Here is a 16,350-nt window from a genome sequence, read left to right as displayed (position 1 = left end):
GGTGCTTCCTTGACCACCCACTCCCATCTGGAGCAGTGGGACGCAGGACAGGTCCTGGCAGACAAGGCCCCTTGCAATTTTATCTGTGTGGTTTTCCTACTAAAATAGGTTGAAAATATGGTATTAATGAACACAATGTCACATCACTCAGTCTCTGAAATCATGTGACAACTGCTATGTCACAGTACAAGCTACTGATAACAAAATGTTTTAGTTACAGTTTAATTTTTGAGAGGTGTGTTGCAGCAAAAATAGTTTTTAATTTCTTGTGTCCCATTAAGATACTCAAAATCCAGCAATATTTAGATTTGCTGATGAAACTTGTGATAAAATACAGGAAGATCTGTAATAAGCTCTTCATTGTGGTGCCTAAACTTACCAAAGCTTATTCCCATAGCCTGTGAAATCTTGGAAGTACAGCAGCTTGATACTGAGCACCTGTATTTCATGCTGAGTGAAAGTGATCTCCACATGGGCAAAGACTCCTTAAAATCTAGCAGAATGGCACAGAAATAAACAAATTTTGCGTTTCAGAAAAGGAGGATAAAGCATGCATTTCTTTCTCCCAGTGGGGATACAAAAGGAGTATTATAAACACGTGTTAGCCGGCTGTATGAGCTGTGTGTGTTCATTTCCCCCATTCTGTGACCAGAGCTGATCTGTCTTGCTGTCACAGTGTTGTTTTCCACATTTGCATATCCGGGCTCAGTATACATTACAGTAAAAAAAGTTACTCAATTGTAGCAGCACTTTTTAACTTCCTTGAAAATAGTGGTGCTAACGTATGTCGGAACAGTACATTACATATTTGATATGTAAAATTCACTGAGCTCAAACTTTCCAAGCGTGCACACTTCTTTTTTATTCCAGTGAAGGTGCAGGGTCCTCAACATCTCTTTGCAAAAGGAGACTGTTGGTAGTGAATGTGTCCTGCCTACACCTTGGCTGTGTGAAGTTTGGAAACTTCGTATTTCCTGATGTGCAGTCACTTGCTTTGGGAGCCGTTCTAAGTTTGTTTTTTTCTTTTTTCTTTTTCTCTTCTTGATTACAGATTGACTTGGAGCCAGAAGGGAGAGTGTATGTCATCATAGACCTTTCAGGATCATCAGGTGAAGGTAGGGACTTTAAATATTTTATCTTACTCTTCCATGAATGAAATCTCCAAGGGTCTCTGCAGTGAAAATAGTAGAAGAGGTGTGTGCTGATGTCCTCTTAAAAGCTCAAGTTAAAATGAACGCATTTTGATCTCTGCCTTTGAGTCAATAAGCAGTTGGACTTCATCTTACCCTGTTAATCACTAATGGTAACAATACCAGCTAAAAGGACAGTAATGGAATTACCATATTTTAGTAGTACTAATTCCAGAGGAAACTTCCAAGTTCTTTAATTTTTGAAAGAATGCTAACCATTATGTAGGTAGAAAGGATAAGGTGTCAAAGATGAGGGACAGGAGTTTATTTGCTTTTTAAATTATTCTAATAGTTGGTATTTTTCCACTAAATACTTTCTTTTTCAAGTAAAGTAATGACTGAAATGTTGTAATTACATGAGGTATTTTCATTTTTATGACACACCACTTACATGCTGGCAAAAGTGCCAAATATGGAAGAGAAGTATTTATTACATTCTTAAGAAAAATTCTAAAAATAATTTTCTGCTGCTTACTTTAAACAGTCAAGTGATATATGGTAGGAATAAGAGAATTTATGAAGAAGCAAATCTGTATGTCTTAGTCATGCACTTGGTGACAGCCTGATCTGCCGAAATGGCCTATGTGATTGATTACCTTAAATTATGTCCAGCAATCAGCTTTGATCAGCTTCCCCCAGAAGCTCATAGAGTTCAGTTAAATGAGGTTATCGTCAGTTCACAGTACATAAAGAAGATTCACATGAACCCTGACAGGAGCTGAAACCAAAAATGCTATGAAATGAAATTATTTTGCCTGGCACAGTGGAGAAACAGCGGAAGAGCATGTTTATCTTTCTGTTCTTTGTAATGAATTGCTGCACTCTGACCAGCTACTAGCAGTAGCTTGCAAAAGCACATATTGCTATAAATCCTGAATTTTAAAAACAAAGGAAACTACTATTTAAACTTTATCTTATAGCCTCTTTTTTGTACCCACATAAGATATGCTTTACCTTTTTTCTTCCTGCATATTGAAGAAAATATCAATTAAATAGTAGTTTCCACATATCTTTCTGACTGGCATGACAGTGATCAACTGAAATATGGTTAAAGGCATTGGTGTGATTCTGTCACAGGGCAGGTAGATGTTCTTCCAGCCTTCCACTGATAGCTAATTGATACCCAGGTGAGCCTACTGTTACTATTTCATCCCAAGATGCATTCAGGTGTGTCAGACTGTCAAAGGGCAGGAAGAATGGTGTTATGTGGTTCTTCAAAAGTTGTTTAAAACTCTCTGACTTTTTCCAGAGGAGAGTAAAAAATGGCTATCCTAATGTGTCCTTTATTATGTGGTGCATTACCCAAATGGTGACACTCGAAAGGTGCTTGGAAAGAAATTTGTGTTGCTACAGGTAGCATTGGAGGGGAACTCAAATGGAAACAGGCCAGTGAGGGAAGACAGTTTATGAAATACTTATGGGAAGCCCTCAGGAAGACCAAGAGGGTTTACTTGAGGTGTATTTGGTAGAAATTTAGAGAGGTTGGTGCACTTACAAAATGCAATAGAACTTGTACATGTTTAGAGCTTTCCCATGCAATTAAATAACTGTGGGAAAGTGTTGTGTAGAAGTATTGCAAAATTCTCTAGGAGGGTTATGGTTTTACTCACAAAGGAAAGTGGACTAGGTTTGTAGAACTGTTTGTAAACCATTTTTATAGTGTTTTGTTAGCGGTACTATGAAATCCTATTATTGGACTGTTTTATTAGGGCTGTGGCCTAAATAATTTTGGATATTTAGCTATGTTACTGAAGCACCTAATTTAACTTAACAACTGTTTGCATCCTCGTGTAGTGAACAGAAGCACCTAGACCACATGAGGAGTAGCTTATTCTATGTGTTTCAAAAATACCTCTTTCATTTTACGTATACATACATATATATGTATGTAAAGAGAATGTATCTGAGGGGTATTTTATGAATTTCAATGGGCCAGTTCATTGTAGTAGATCTGTATTTCTTGAATATAAAAGGAACATAAAGTTATACTAAGTGCATCACTTTTGACTGGCCAGGGTTGGTTGAATTGATTGCTAGTCTTGACCAAATTTCTGAGCCAGGAGCTTGTTTTTGCACTCCAGTCTTCACTGTGAATAGCAAGAGTACATGGTGCACAAATTGGTATCACTGTTTCACCTGGAATTTTGGAGGGGCAAAATTGGCAATTTAAGAAAATAGAAATACTCATAGCAACAATTTTAACTGGAATTTTGGAGGGGAAAATTGGCAATTTATGAAAATAGAAATACTCATAGCAACAATTTTAACTGGAGGAAGCAATCAAGTTGCATGTTTCTTGCAGGAATGTACTCTATATGCACCAAGCACTCTTGTCTTGTAATGAAAATCTGGCTTGTTTCTCCTGTGTGATGCAAGCAGGTTTCTAGTTACCAGCAGTCAGTAATGTAGCTTCAGTTATTTGGCACTTCTAAAAGCTCTGTCAGACATATCCAAATTCTCTTTTGATATAATTGACTTAAGATTAGTTCAATCCATTAATATGGACAAAGAGCATTGTTCTCTACTGCACTGCCTCTAAAAGACAAAAGTCCTAATTTCCCAAGTGAGCCTTTATGTGATGACTAAATTGGTATATAAATTGAAAGTAAGCTTATGTTGTTACCATATCCCTCTTAAAATTCAATTGCTGCTTAGTCCCAGCTGCCAGATTGCTTATCCCTCTGCACTATTTGCATTTGTATGGCAAAACAATGAAAACATTTCATTGTTATAAGCTGACTTCCTCAACAAAAGCACACAATTCCTGTTCCTCCTCCCCTCGTTGTGTAAACTGAATCATTCATGGACTTTAGTGGCTTAGGTGAGCAGAAGAACAGATGGAAATGTGGTAGATTACAAGGGCAGGTACTTCTGCCTCTCCCTAGGCAGAGACAGACTTGTTGAGAGCCACCCTAGCATATCAATATCAGCCTCTGGCCAATATTTTTATGTGGAATTATAGAAAGAATGGTAAAGTCGCTGGCTTTGCTACTTGCAGTTTCCAATGGATTGTTCAAATTTCAGGGACTTCTGATTTGTTCTGAAAAAATAATTTTCTAGAACTTGCTTCTGTTCAGTTCTAGTCTTTAAAGCAGAAAAAGATTGGAAAACATAAATGCTAAAGTCTGAGAAGTGGAAATCAAGCTACATAAAAAGCCTTTACAAGAACAACAACAAGCTCAAGAGGAGTGTTTTTATCATCATCTTTTTACACTAAGCCTGTTTTGGAGCCTGCTTATAGTTTCTGAATGTTTGTACTGCACTGATAGGGATGGTGAGTAACTATTTATTTTAGCAATCTTTTGTAAATTCTGTAGTAGGAACTGTCCATCCCACATACTGAAAAGAAAATGCTAAATAAACTGTTTGTCACACAGACGGTGATGTTCTCGAAAGCTAGGATTTAAATTTTTCTGCTAAAACATGAAGGTTTCCATATTGTGCTTCCAAATCAGTTCTGCAAAATACTTCACCATTTTGGTGATGTTGACATAGGAAGAGAGTGAGAAAACAGCTCTTAAAATAAGTTTTTTTTAATTCTCCATTTGAAACTATGTAAGCAGTATTTCTCTAACACCTGTGAGTCACGTCTTTACACTTCCTTTGCCAAAATTGATCTGCAGGGTTATTTACCCTCTGTAGATTTACTTTATTTAAAAGGAGTCTGTGCATTTAGAGTAAATCTAGATGTGTTTTCTGTGAATGGAAGCAGCTGTATCAGTGGAAACTTCCCAAATGTAGATATGCACTAAGGTGTCTATTCACTGCCTAAAATAACTGCAACAGTTAATCATTAAAGTTCTATTTATAATTTCTTTTTAATAATTTTCATACTTTGGTTGGATTTCTTTAGGTGTTTTTAAGTAACTGCCCACTCAGAACTTTAAGGGGTATTTCAAAAACAAATCCCTTTGGTCAAACAGACAAATGCAGAATATGGCTTCTCAGAACCTGACACAGCATCCAATACTATGAGTTGGAATTTGTTACATAGATTTATTGGAATTTGGTACATAAATATGTACTATGCCATATGCAAGCACATAGCATCTTTAAGAGCAAGTATTTCCGATAGCTTGCTTTTGGGAGACCAAATCCAAGTGTGGGTGGCTGCTGTTGTTGTTATTCTACCGAAATAGTTTGTCATTCTTTCAAAGCATGTAATCAGTCAATTCTGCTATTAAGTAAACATTTGGTGACTCCCCTTTATGTATGCAGTTATAAGAAAAACAAAGTTTATAGTAGGCTGGTGTTTGTAGAAAGGAATTAGCTTGGAAAAGATCCATTGTATTTATTCTCTGTTATTTTGCAAACTGGATCTAATGGTCGCACTGGCTTTTAGTCTTGTATCTTGAACTTCTGCCTGGGCTATGGAGGAAGGTGTGTCTGTGTATCAACCTGTCAGTGAACAGGAGAATCTGCAAGACTTGCTGTCTTACTCATTTCTTAGGGCTGCTTGTTGTGCAAGGTCATATTGATTTTCTCTATTAATGCAGTGTTGCTGTAGCGTATGCAGTATTTCTATGCTGAAGTGCACTCACTGACTGTTTTATTGGCATGCTTTGGCAATGTCTTTACATCTATTTTTTCATCTTTTTCTTTTAGTTCTTATAGCGTTTTGTAATTAAAGTTTTTTGAATTATTTGATAAATACTTAAGAGCTTCAGTATATCTGATTAAGATCTAAATGCAGGCTGAAAGTTTAAAACTTAACTAATACGATGACACAATGATTTGATTTAAAAACTGGAGTAACAGATGGCCAGCAAGTGGGTAAGAAAGGTAAATTGCCTGAGGAATGATTAAAAACATTTTCAGCAAAGTCAGTTTTATATATACTGAAAGACAGGTGCTGCTATATTTAACAGCTTGTGACCTGCCTGGTGCATTTGTCATTGTACATTTCTTCTTTCTTTGGAGTTACTGGTTTATGTGGGACGCAAACATATACAGTTACTTAGAGTAGCTTTCTGCCAACTTAGGAATTAAGTTACCATTTGAAATTTGTCAATACTAAATCAACTGTGGATGACTTCAGAATGGCCTTGACATGTTAGGTTTTTTTTCTTAGCTGCGTTTATTATAAGTAACAAGTAATAAAAATTTAAGAACTATTCAAAACTCTATGTTTTATGTCTAATCAATTGTAGTGGTTATTTATCATTGTTAGATGTTGTAATTTGCATTATGGAATTGTCTTTCTATACAATCACAAATTCCCCATTTTAGAGTGGGCAGTTGAATTGCAATAAAACACCACAGCTTCCAGTACATTCATCTTCAGATTCATCTGCTTGTAAGATACTAAAGTTTCACAAGATGAAGAACATAAGGTGACATTTTACAATAAGGCCTGCTAGCTGAAGTCGTGGTATTTTGTGAATGCAAAACATTTTGTTTAGGTTTATTATTTGTCCTTTTTGCATTGAAATAGCCAACAAAACAGTCCTTAGAATTCTGACTGCACCAGGTTCTGTATTTAGCATGTAATTCAAAATACATGAGTTTGTAAGAGGTTTTCCCATTCTTCTTAGCTCATTTACTTCAAGGCTCTTAGGTTTGCAAATATGGTTATTGTTGATTGGCATGTCAGGACAGAAGGTCTGCATGAATAAAGTATCAGTAGAAGCAATGATTCATAATGCCATTTTTGTGTCCCATACTTGATAGATCTATACCATAGATACAGCTTGTTAATCAATATATCCAGAGGATTTGTTTCAGGCATTCAACTTTGGTAGAATTGATACAGCAAGAAAAATTGTATTTCTGTTCCATGTTGTAGCATCCTTTTGCAAAAATCTGTTCATAGAAAAGATCCCACAGGATAAAAACTTTCTCTACAATTCCTATTGTATCTCTTTGCCAGTGCTTTTCCTTGAAGTACTTGTAGTTGTCATTGTCATCATTAATTATGCTTCTTGTTCTGTAAGGGCTCAGTGAATGAAATCTGGTTGTGCCAGTTGCTGTCTGAACAGAGAATAGTGGAAGGTGCTTAATCAGAAATCTCAAAGTCTAAATCAGGGAGCATTTTTGCTTGGTTGTTTCAGGAATTTGTGTTACTGAAGAGTAGTGGTTTCTTTCACTAATATCTTTTATTACGAATACAACTTGGACAGGCTGTTTGTCAGTTCCTTGGAACCCTCAGCTGCTGATCCTAAGGTGCTGAATAGGCAGTGAAAGAATCCTCGGGTTTGTTCAGAATTTCTATTATTATGACTAGGTAGATAGACCTCAGACCTGAATATTCTTCTGGTAGGTGAAGAGCAGGTCACTTTTCTTTGTGGAAACATTTCTCAATTTCTCAGAAACCTTCTCAGAAGGTACAGATTTTTCTTTATTTCCACTGATTGATCCCTTCATCAGGATGTATCTCTAGTCCACCTTTGCTATTCCTCCTGGCAGTGGCATCTCTCTCAAAAGGTTCAAGTTAATCACCAGCTTTTCACTGCAAGTAATTGCGTTTTAAGATTTCAACAAAGGAGTCAACCTTCTTTATTGTAGTAGTTTTCTCTTTGCAGGTTTAACCACTTGTTTGTAAATGTTACATCTTTACTAGATTATTTTTGTTTGTTTTTAAATGAGACTGGATGGAGAACCTAGTTTTTAATAAGCCATGCTCTTATAGTAAACACATGGAAAAAAAGAGTCACAGAGTCTTTTAATAGCTTCACTATTAAAAACCTTATCTCTTATTTTGCCACCCAAAATTGCTTGAACATTCAACTCACACATATTCTTACCCTTCTCTGTATGTTAATGTCTGAGAGGAAGCTGAGTGTTGGAAATGTCTTAGGCCCCTAGGGATTCTGAGGAGAGTCAGTAGTTTAGTCAGTGTGGATCTCTGAGGGGGACCCAAGTAGCCTCTGTAGCTTTTCCAGAGCTGTAGGTGGAGCAGAAAGGAACTTCACAAAAGGACCTGTTGTGGGGCAAGCAGTCTTCCAGTGGTAAAATGTAAAGTATCTGTGAAGTAAGGATGCTGTTTGACGTCTGGGAAACTATTTACTGAGACTCAGCAAGGCACTTGAACATTACATTTTTAGACGCAAGTCTGGGGCCTTTGCTGGAAGCTAAAATAATCTGAAACTACGTGAACAGGACAGTGGTGAACCAGCAGTGCTAACTGGATGGTTTCTGTCTTCAGTCACTTGATCCATGTAGTTTTGCAATTTAGAGCTCTTCTACAAATGCAGCTTCCCTAGAAGTTCTTGAGAATATTGTGTGCTCAGGGAGATACAGGGTTTGAAGTGTCAATATTGTATAGCTTTTCTCTTCCTATGGTAAAGCAAAATACCCTGTCAGAGAAACCATGCACACATTGGTTGCTCTGCTCTGTTCAGTCTCAGTAAGGAGCACTCCAATCTAAAGGTCTAATTTCACATTTTTCTTCATAACTTGGATAAAGGTAGAGTCCTACACTGGCTCTTCGGCTTTCCCTCTGCTGGCTTCCCTGCTTTAACAGAAAAACAACTAACAAACTTAACAACAAACTTAACCACAATCTTCCTTTTCAAAACTCCTTTTGTAGTGTATCAGCTGAGGACCTATTTCCTTTGAAGCTCTGGTTTGATGGAGGTAGGGTTTGGGGAATTACTTTTTTTCCCCATTCAGGTTTTCATTTCTTCAGTACCAGATCAGCACTTATTCAAACTACAAGTGAGGGAAAAGGGTAAAATCAAAGAAACAAAAGAAACAAACTGACTTGCAAAGTTTTCTCCTTCTGCTATGCCTTCATTTTCTTCTGAGGGATCATGCAAAGGTGCTACTAATATGCTTTTTCTCTTGAGTCTCATTTGGTTTAAACTTCAGATACCTCTGTGCTGAAGTGTGGATGCTTAGTGCAAAAATGGAATTTTTTCCCCTGGTTTCTTTCTCCTTTTGAAATTATTCATCTCTTTTATGACTGTGTTTACAATTGGAAGAAACCCTTAACCATCCAGAAAATTGAATTTCTAGTTTGTTTGGTTATTTTTCTTTTTAAGCCAATCACCCAACCAAGAAAAACCCCATCAAGAAAACTCCCCAAGCACTGCATTTATACTAATACAGAAACATGTAGGTTACATTGCTCAGTCAGACAACTTTCTCATCTCAAATGAACAACTCTAAATAAATCTCTTATTCTCCCCAGTCTGTTAGAATACGTCAATGTCAGTAGATGACTGTAATACCTGACTCTGGTATGTATTTGCTTGTTAGTGCAGTAGGTGCTGTATTTCTTCTGAGACAAAATCTCACCCGTTGGTAGCATGGCATCTGAGAGTGCATATTTTTATGTTGTTACCGAAGTGACAATGACTGGAAAGCCTGAGAAGAGGAGCTGTGAAGTAATAGTCTGAGTCCACCTTAAGTTTTTGCCTCTTGCCAGTTGACACTGACTTGAGTAATGGCACAGGTATTTATTTGGGAAAATGAACCTTGCAGGCTAACAGTTGAACCCCAAATTTCGTTTTAAAGGTATCTGTGCACACGCAAATCAGCACTTGGTGACAGTTCAGTCTGTTGGTGCATGAGCCTTTTAAACTGCCCTGCTCAGGGTAGAGATTCTCCAAAGGGTGCTTATATGAATTTAACTTTGTGTGGCAAATGCCTTCATAAGGAACATCTCTCCATGGATTTATAGCCATCCCTTGGATTGCATCCAGTTAGCTGATTGAACATCTGGTAAGCATTGTGTGTTTGTACTAAGCCCTTACTGTATAAAGCTGGCTCAAGCTTTTCAGGCAAAGATCAGCAACCTTTCCTTGGCGAGCTTTTAGCCACTTGCCAAAATAAATGCTTTGCAGGGAGCAAGACACTTGAAAGATCTGGCTTAAAGGCACCTTTATATTGTACTGGAAGAGTTTGTACTTGCTTAAGGAGAACTGTGTTAGGCTGAAAAAGTATTGAAACTCATATCCATATCATGTTCCTAACTGCTGTCGCTCTCTTTTCCATTTATGTAGTAAAAGCTCTGATTTCCATATGTTGGGGGTTTTTTTTAACAAAATCGTGCAGGACCACGAAAATAGGCATGTTTAATTTTATCACTGCCAATGCCTAGTGTGTTTTTTGAAGAAAATGAGAGAAATGTATCAAATGAAAAGCCATAGTGGCATTTTCATACATAAGTGAAACATGAACTAGTAGTAAGTTTTGAAATAGAAATATGTGTTTTCAAATCTGTGTATGGCTAGCTATTTCATAATAGAAGACATAACATAGGTGAAGCCAATGCTAATTGTATACCATGATGTGATGTGAAAAATGCATCTAATATTATAGTTTTGGGGTTTTTTTTGTTGTACTTCATAAAATACATAACCCATACACTTATGATTTGTTAGTGTGTTGCTCTACACTTCTGCTGGTGCAGTAATATGCTCTGAATAGATTTTTCCCTCTTTACCCTTACGTTTCCCAACAAAGTCAAACCTGTTTATTGTTAGGGTAATTGAGGCCTTGGTATAATCTGATTAAGCAATTAGGGGATGGGTAGATGAGGAAATACATACATTAAAGACAGATCTAGCCATGTTCCTGGCTATTCCATGCATCAGTTGGATTGTGAAAACTTACTTGTTCTGTGAATTATCAAGAACCAAATGTCTACTGCCTTCAACATAGCCTGAAAATGTACTACTGTTTTTAAAATAGGAGTTTTACAGTAGTATAAACAGCTGGAGTGTCAAAAAGATGTATTCTTTGGGTATAGTCTTGAAAGGTTAAACTATTTGAGCCTTTTCATGACTGTTCTGTACTTGTGGTGGGAAAAATTGTTTTGCCACTGTAAAAGGCAGTCTCTGAAATTAAAAATGACTGAGTAAAACTTGTATCACTTGCAAGTTAGAGTTTTTAAAATGAAGCTTCAAAGAGAGCAAGGTGCGAGTCCAAAAAGGAATATCGAGCCCTTTTGTTATTTCTCTGAATTTTCAGAAGGGCTTTACTAAGCTGGTATTGCAAGCTGAGACTCTAAGCCCTGTCTGCTACTTTGTCTTTTTTTTTCATTATATACTTTAGTTTGCTTTCATTATTTCTGCCATATGTTTTCCATGTATTTATCAAAAAAGTGGATTATATATGATAGGTATCAAGAATAATGTAAAATACAAATTTTAATGTGCACTAGCAGCTTCAGCAAACAAACTGCCTGATATTTAGACTTGCAGCTATTGCATGCTGGGTAGATCCCTGAATTCTTGTATAGGAAGGATGAGGTATATTTCTATATACTTCTGTAATGTCTACATACATGCCCACACGAAACTTAAGCATTGACAAATAGTCAAATAATATCAGCATCTAGGTCAAAATACTCAACCTGAATAAATCTGAGGAATTTTAATAACTCCAGTTTGCACCAGCAGGGCTCCTTCCTCCAAGACAGAACAGATAAAAACAAAAAAAAAGAAAATCTTGTTTATATTATAGTATTGTAAAGGAACACTGAGAAGTTCACCTTTTTTTACTTCTCTGTTACAATTCCCAGATCAGTACCTGGAAACTGGATCTTTCCAGTTAATTCTGGAGCATGTGCTTTTCTTCTTTATTAGACTTGGTGTTTTAAAAAAAGTCTTCAATACATCATTTTCTAAATTCACCATGGAAGTCTGCTCTGCTGTCAATGCTGCTTTTTAAAGGAAACACCTTTCATTGCAATTCATGAACATTCTGTAGTAGATAAAAGTGACCTAGGGTATTTGTTCACCTCTGCCTAAAATACTGGAAGCAGCTGTACTTCTCCTTTTCAGAGCAATGTAATTGTTTACATTTGCACAGCAATATCATAAGGCAAGAAAGGAAGAAAGAACTTCTTTTCCCCTTTGGACTTCAGAAAAATGAAACTGTGTGAATGTATAATCACTTTCAGACTTTGGTCAGGGTTCTTCAAAACCTAGATATAATAACTGTAATAGGTGTAATATTTAACTGTGGTATGGCAAAGACCTGAAACCATCCCATGTGCTGTTTGAAAGAGTGCCCATCTCACAGTCCAGTTCTCCTGCTAATCCTTTGTGAGGACTTTATTTGGGACTTAGTAAAAATCAGATGTCTACTATGGGATTGTCTTCTCATCTGAAGAGAGCTCCACAGGCAGAGGTCAGAATATTAAGATCAGGTTTGATGCTTTGCCTCAGGGGATGAGTTCTTAGTTTTACAAAAACAGTCCTTTGCATTTCAGTTGAATAAGTAAACCACCAATGCACTGCCACATGTTCAATTAACATTATATTTAATATTATATTCAGAAGCAGAGTTCACAAATATTTCAGTGCTTTGTAAATGTCAGCATGAGAATCACACCTAATACCTGCTAAACAGAGGAAAAATAGGAAGAAAAAGGTCTCATTGGCTGCAAGCACAGAAAGGAAAATATAAATAGTGGGGAGTTATTTTTATTTTTAAACTACAGCAACTTGAGTTTCAGTATCTGATTTACTTTGATTTTAGAACAGCTTGAGGACTAAACAAGTTTTTACTTACTTTTAAATGCTTTAAAGTGTTTTTGAAGAAAACTAGAGTTAATGTTTATAAAGAATTCGAAGAGGTTTTTTCTAAAATTAATTTGTATGCACCCTATAGTTGTAGCAGATTTTGTGAATAACCACAATAGCAGATTTTGTGAATAACCACAATGGCAGATGTTTGTTTTAGAGCATGCAGTTTTTGTGTGCTCAGAGTTTCTGGAGTGAACAGAAATCTTTAGTTATTATATTAAATACACTTTGAGACTTGTGCAAATCCAGTACTTCAGGCAAGATAATATTAATGCTAAATATTAATAAAAATGATGAACCCAATTCATAATAACGTTTTTGAGGCTGGGATTGTCTGGTTAAACCCCATAACTGCAGTGATTGGTACATCCGCCATCCTGACTTTGGGCAAGGTTCTTCAGTGCATCAGCAAACTTCTCTGGAAAACAGGAGTATATCTGTCTATTCTGCTGCAAGGCTAATATTAGTAAGTGGAAGCTTTCCTTAAAAGAAAGAGCTTTATAAAGACTGGAAAAGAATTTGAGATTTAGATTTATATCTCCCTTTGAGTTAACTGCGCACTCTTCATTGAAGGACTAGAAAGCACACTTGGTGATGTAATGACCTTGATGTTAATAAAATGCATTTACCCCTATTTCAGAATAAAAAAAGAATTTTTCTTTTGCGGGAGGTATGTGTTTTAAGGATTCATTATTGTTAAAATCTTTTTGCTGGCTGTAGTTACTAAATTATAGTCGGGCCCTTTTTCAAAATCCTTTCTCAGAGCATTTTACTGAATATAATACTTTATGTACAAATGCAGGAGTTATTAGTCAGCAGTTAAACTTCTAAATTTGACAGTGGCAAATGACCATTAATCAAAAACAGTTTGGGGGGTTCTTTTCCCCAGAGTGTGGTGGTGTACTGGATTTCAAATTTGATTTTAAATTAACAAAACCAAAGCAAAACAGAACCTGACTCAAGTTGTGCCAGGCAAGATTTAGGTTGGATATCAGGAAAAATTTGTACATCAAAATGTGCAGCCCAGGGAAGTGGTTGAGTCACCACCCCTGGAGGTATTTAAAAGAGCTGTACATGTGGCACTTAGGGACATGGTTTAGTGGTGGAGTTGGCAATGCTGGATTAGTGATTGGACTCAACATCTTAAAGATCTTTTCCAATCTAAATGATTCTATGATTTTACGAAGACTTTGCAATGATTTCAGGATTTGTAGGTTTAAATTCTTTAATTGTTTTTTGTTTGGGTTTTGTTGTTTTAATTACTGGTTTTTGTTTTAAATAATGGCTTTCATCCCAGGTCTTTATTATTAGAGAGCATAAATTCTGCATACTTAGGGAAAGTCAGACATCTGACTTATGGAAGAAATATTTGACTTACTCATGTAGTCTTTGTTGGATACCATCAGTACCAGAAATTACACCTCTTGTTTTGTTAAGATACTGCTTTGGAGGGTTTGATAGTGTCGTTGCAGAAGAATGTATACCTCACTAAAAGTTATTTAGCTTCCCTTAGGCAGATTAAGCATTTCCCTTATCTGTGCTTCAGTGTTTGACTAAGTTATGTAAGAAAATCCTGTGTTGTTCAAGCACTTTTCCTAATTTTTTGACTGGGAAAAGGGGAGGAAGACTTCACACATTCAGTAATATCTTGTTTGAGCTCTTCTCTGAAGGAACTCATGGTTTCCACCAGGATAGCCAAGCCAATTGCCACATTAGGATGTGATCCAGCTTTTCATGTTTCTGTTTCTTTGCACCACTACAGTCCTCATTATTTACAGCTATGTAATTCTGTATTACAGAAAGGCTGACTTGGGCTATGAGCTATGAAATGGCATGAGCCCGTGTTTCTGCATTCTTTCCCGGGTCTCAGCAGGCATCACTGGAACTCTTGCCAATGACTGGACAGATCACATGAGTTGTCAGGTACATTTTCTGACAAACTGAGAATGGCAACTTGGTGAAATATTTGGAGTAGGGAATACAAACATCTTTCTTCTATGCCAGTTCAGCTACACATAAAGAACTATGGAAAGCATTGGAGAGTATTTAATTTCATTGCTCTTGCCTTTGGAAAAAGGTAATTTACAAATAACCTTGTGAAAAGTTGGTGCAATGAGTACTGTCAAGTACATTCTACACAGTTTCTCTGCAGTGTTCATATTTTTTTTCCTAGGCAACAAGACTCCTGATTCCTAATTCAGTATATGGTAAGAGTAGTCAAAGCAGTTTTCCTTTGCCAGTTATATGGCAAATGCACAGGCTATAAAAGTTGTATCTGAGAGCTTGCATCTTCTTAATTTCTTTACCCAGACTCTTTTAACCATATAAAGTATTAAAATGGAACTATCATGTTACCAAATTCTTTTTCTGAGTCAAGAATACCACATGCTGTTGAAGTCACAGCTACCATCTCTCAGGGTTGTATTTACCTGATAGTTTCATACATGTTAGATTGCTTCTAACAATACTGCTACTACTAACATTACTGGTATTGAAGGACTGCATGAAAGACTAAAAGAGGATTGGATTTGCTACAACACAGTTGAGACTTTGTAGCATTTCCAGTCTGAGAAAGTTTGGGTAGCATGAGGCCCACAGTATTTCTTCTGTGATTGTAACGAAGGCAGCTCAGTTCCACTGAAACAATTTTACATCAATAAGATAGTTGGAAGACAACATGGAAAGAATCCAACCTTCCAATTTCATACCTACTTTAGAGAGACTAAGAAAAGAATCTGCCTTTTAAACATCTGGAATCTATTTCTTCAGTTTTATGGTATTGATGTTGGGTTTTCTTTTATTCATTCTTCTCTGTTTCTGGGAGACATATGGTTGGGGTTTTTAATTAGTTAGAAAATGGAAATTTCTGTTAAGGATTATTCAGAATAAAGTTAAATAATGGCATTGTTAAATTCAGTAGGATCTAAATTTTATTGCTAGTTTCCTATTTTTATGGCACCCAACTAAATATTTTCCTTCTTTTCCCATGTAGTCCTTCTTCCTCAAATAACAGCTGAGGATGGACTTCAGTTGGTATACATTAATCACAGACGAGCTGAACATGAAGTGTGCTGTTAAAGATTATGTAGTTCCAGTTTAAAAGGATCTTTTTAGTGTTCTCAATGTGATGGCCTTTTTGGAAATTTGCTGCTACTTTTGCATAGCTGTGCAAGCAGTAGCATTTCAGAAGGTCGTTTTCTAAGAAACAGGCACAAAACCTCAGTGGTTGTGAAGAAAGATTTTTTTTTCAATTATTATTTTTTAAAGACGTCTTTCTTTCTTTTTTCACTTGGTTACTATTGTTGGTAGCTCCTTCCAGTGAAGCCAATGGAAAAGTTGGGGCAGTTAGGCAAATGGTCTCTTGAAGCAAATACCTAGCCACAGAAATCAGTGTCAAACCAAAGCTTTTTCTCCTTATGTTCCTTAATTTCCCTGAGATGTAGCCACGTACCTCATTTAGGTTCTTGTGGGAATCCCACCTGTTGTCTGTCCCTGCAGGCACTAAAGCCTTAATCTGTCCTGTATATCTTTGTGTGGGGTTTGATTATGCACAGCTCTGGGTACCAGTGCATACAAGTAGTGTCTTCTCTTGCTAAACCAAACAAAGCTTGTTTTATGCCTTGTTACAATGGGAGGAAAACAGCAGACTACCATTAATTGCATTGTTTGAATTTGTAGCTAAA

General features: G+C 36.6%; 1 protein-coding gene across 2 annotated transcripts in view; it reads left to right on the top strand.

The window, feature by feature from the left end:
* The window catches only part of PRKCE (protein kinase C epsilon), a 292,509-nt gene that overhangs the window by 98,199 nt on the left and 177,960 nt on the right, over positions 1-16,350 (top strand). For both annotated transcript variants that reach the window (XM_032102808.1, XM_032102809.1), the window contains exon 2: positions 1,052-1,115. In XM_032102808.1, coding sequence (XP_031958699.1) covers positions 1,052-1,115 — 64 coding nt within the window. The remainder of the gene's footprint in view (positions 1-1,051; positions 1,116-16,350) is intronic.

This window comes from Corvus moneduloides, chromosome 3, assembly GCF_009650955.1.
Source record: "Corvus moneduloides isolate bCorMon1 chromosome 3, bCorMon1.pri, whole genome shotgun sequence".
NCBI lineage: Eukaryota > Metazoa > Chordata > Aves > Passeriformes > Corvidae > Corvus > Corvus moneduloides.
The sequence above is the reverse complement of the archived record's forward strand: the minus strand, read 5'-3'. Positions and strand labels throughout refer to the sequence as shown.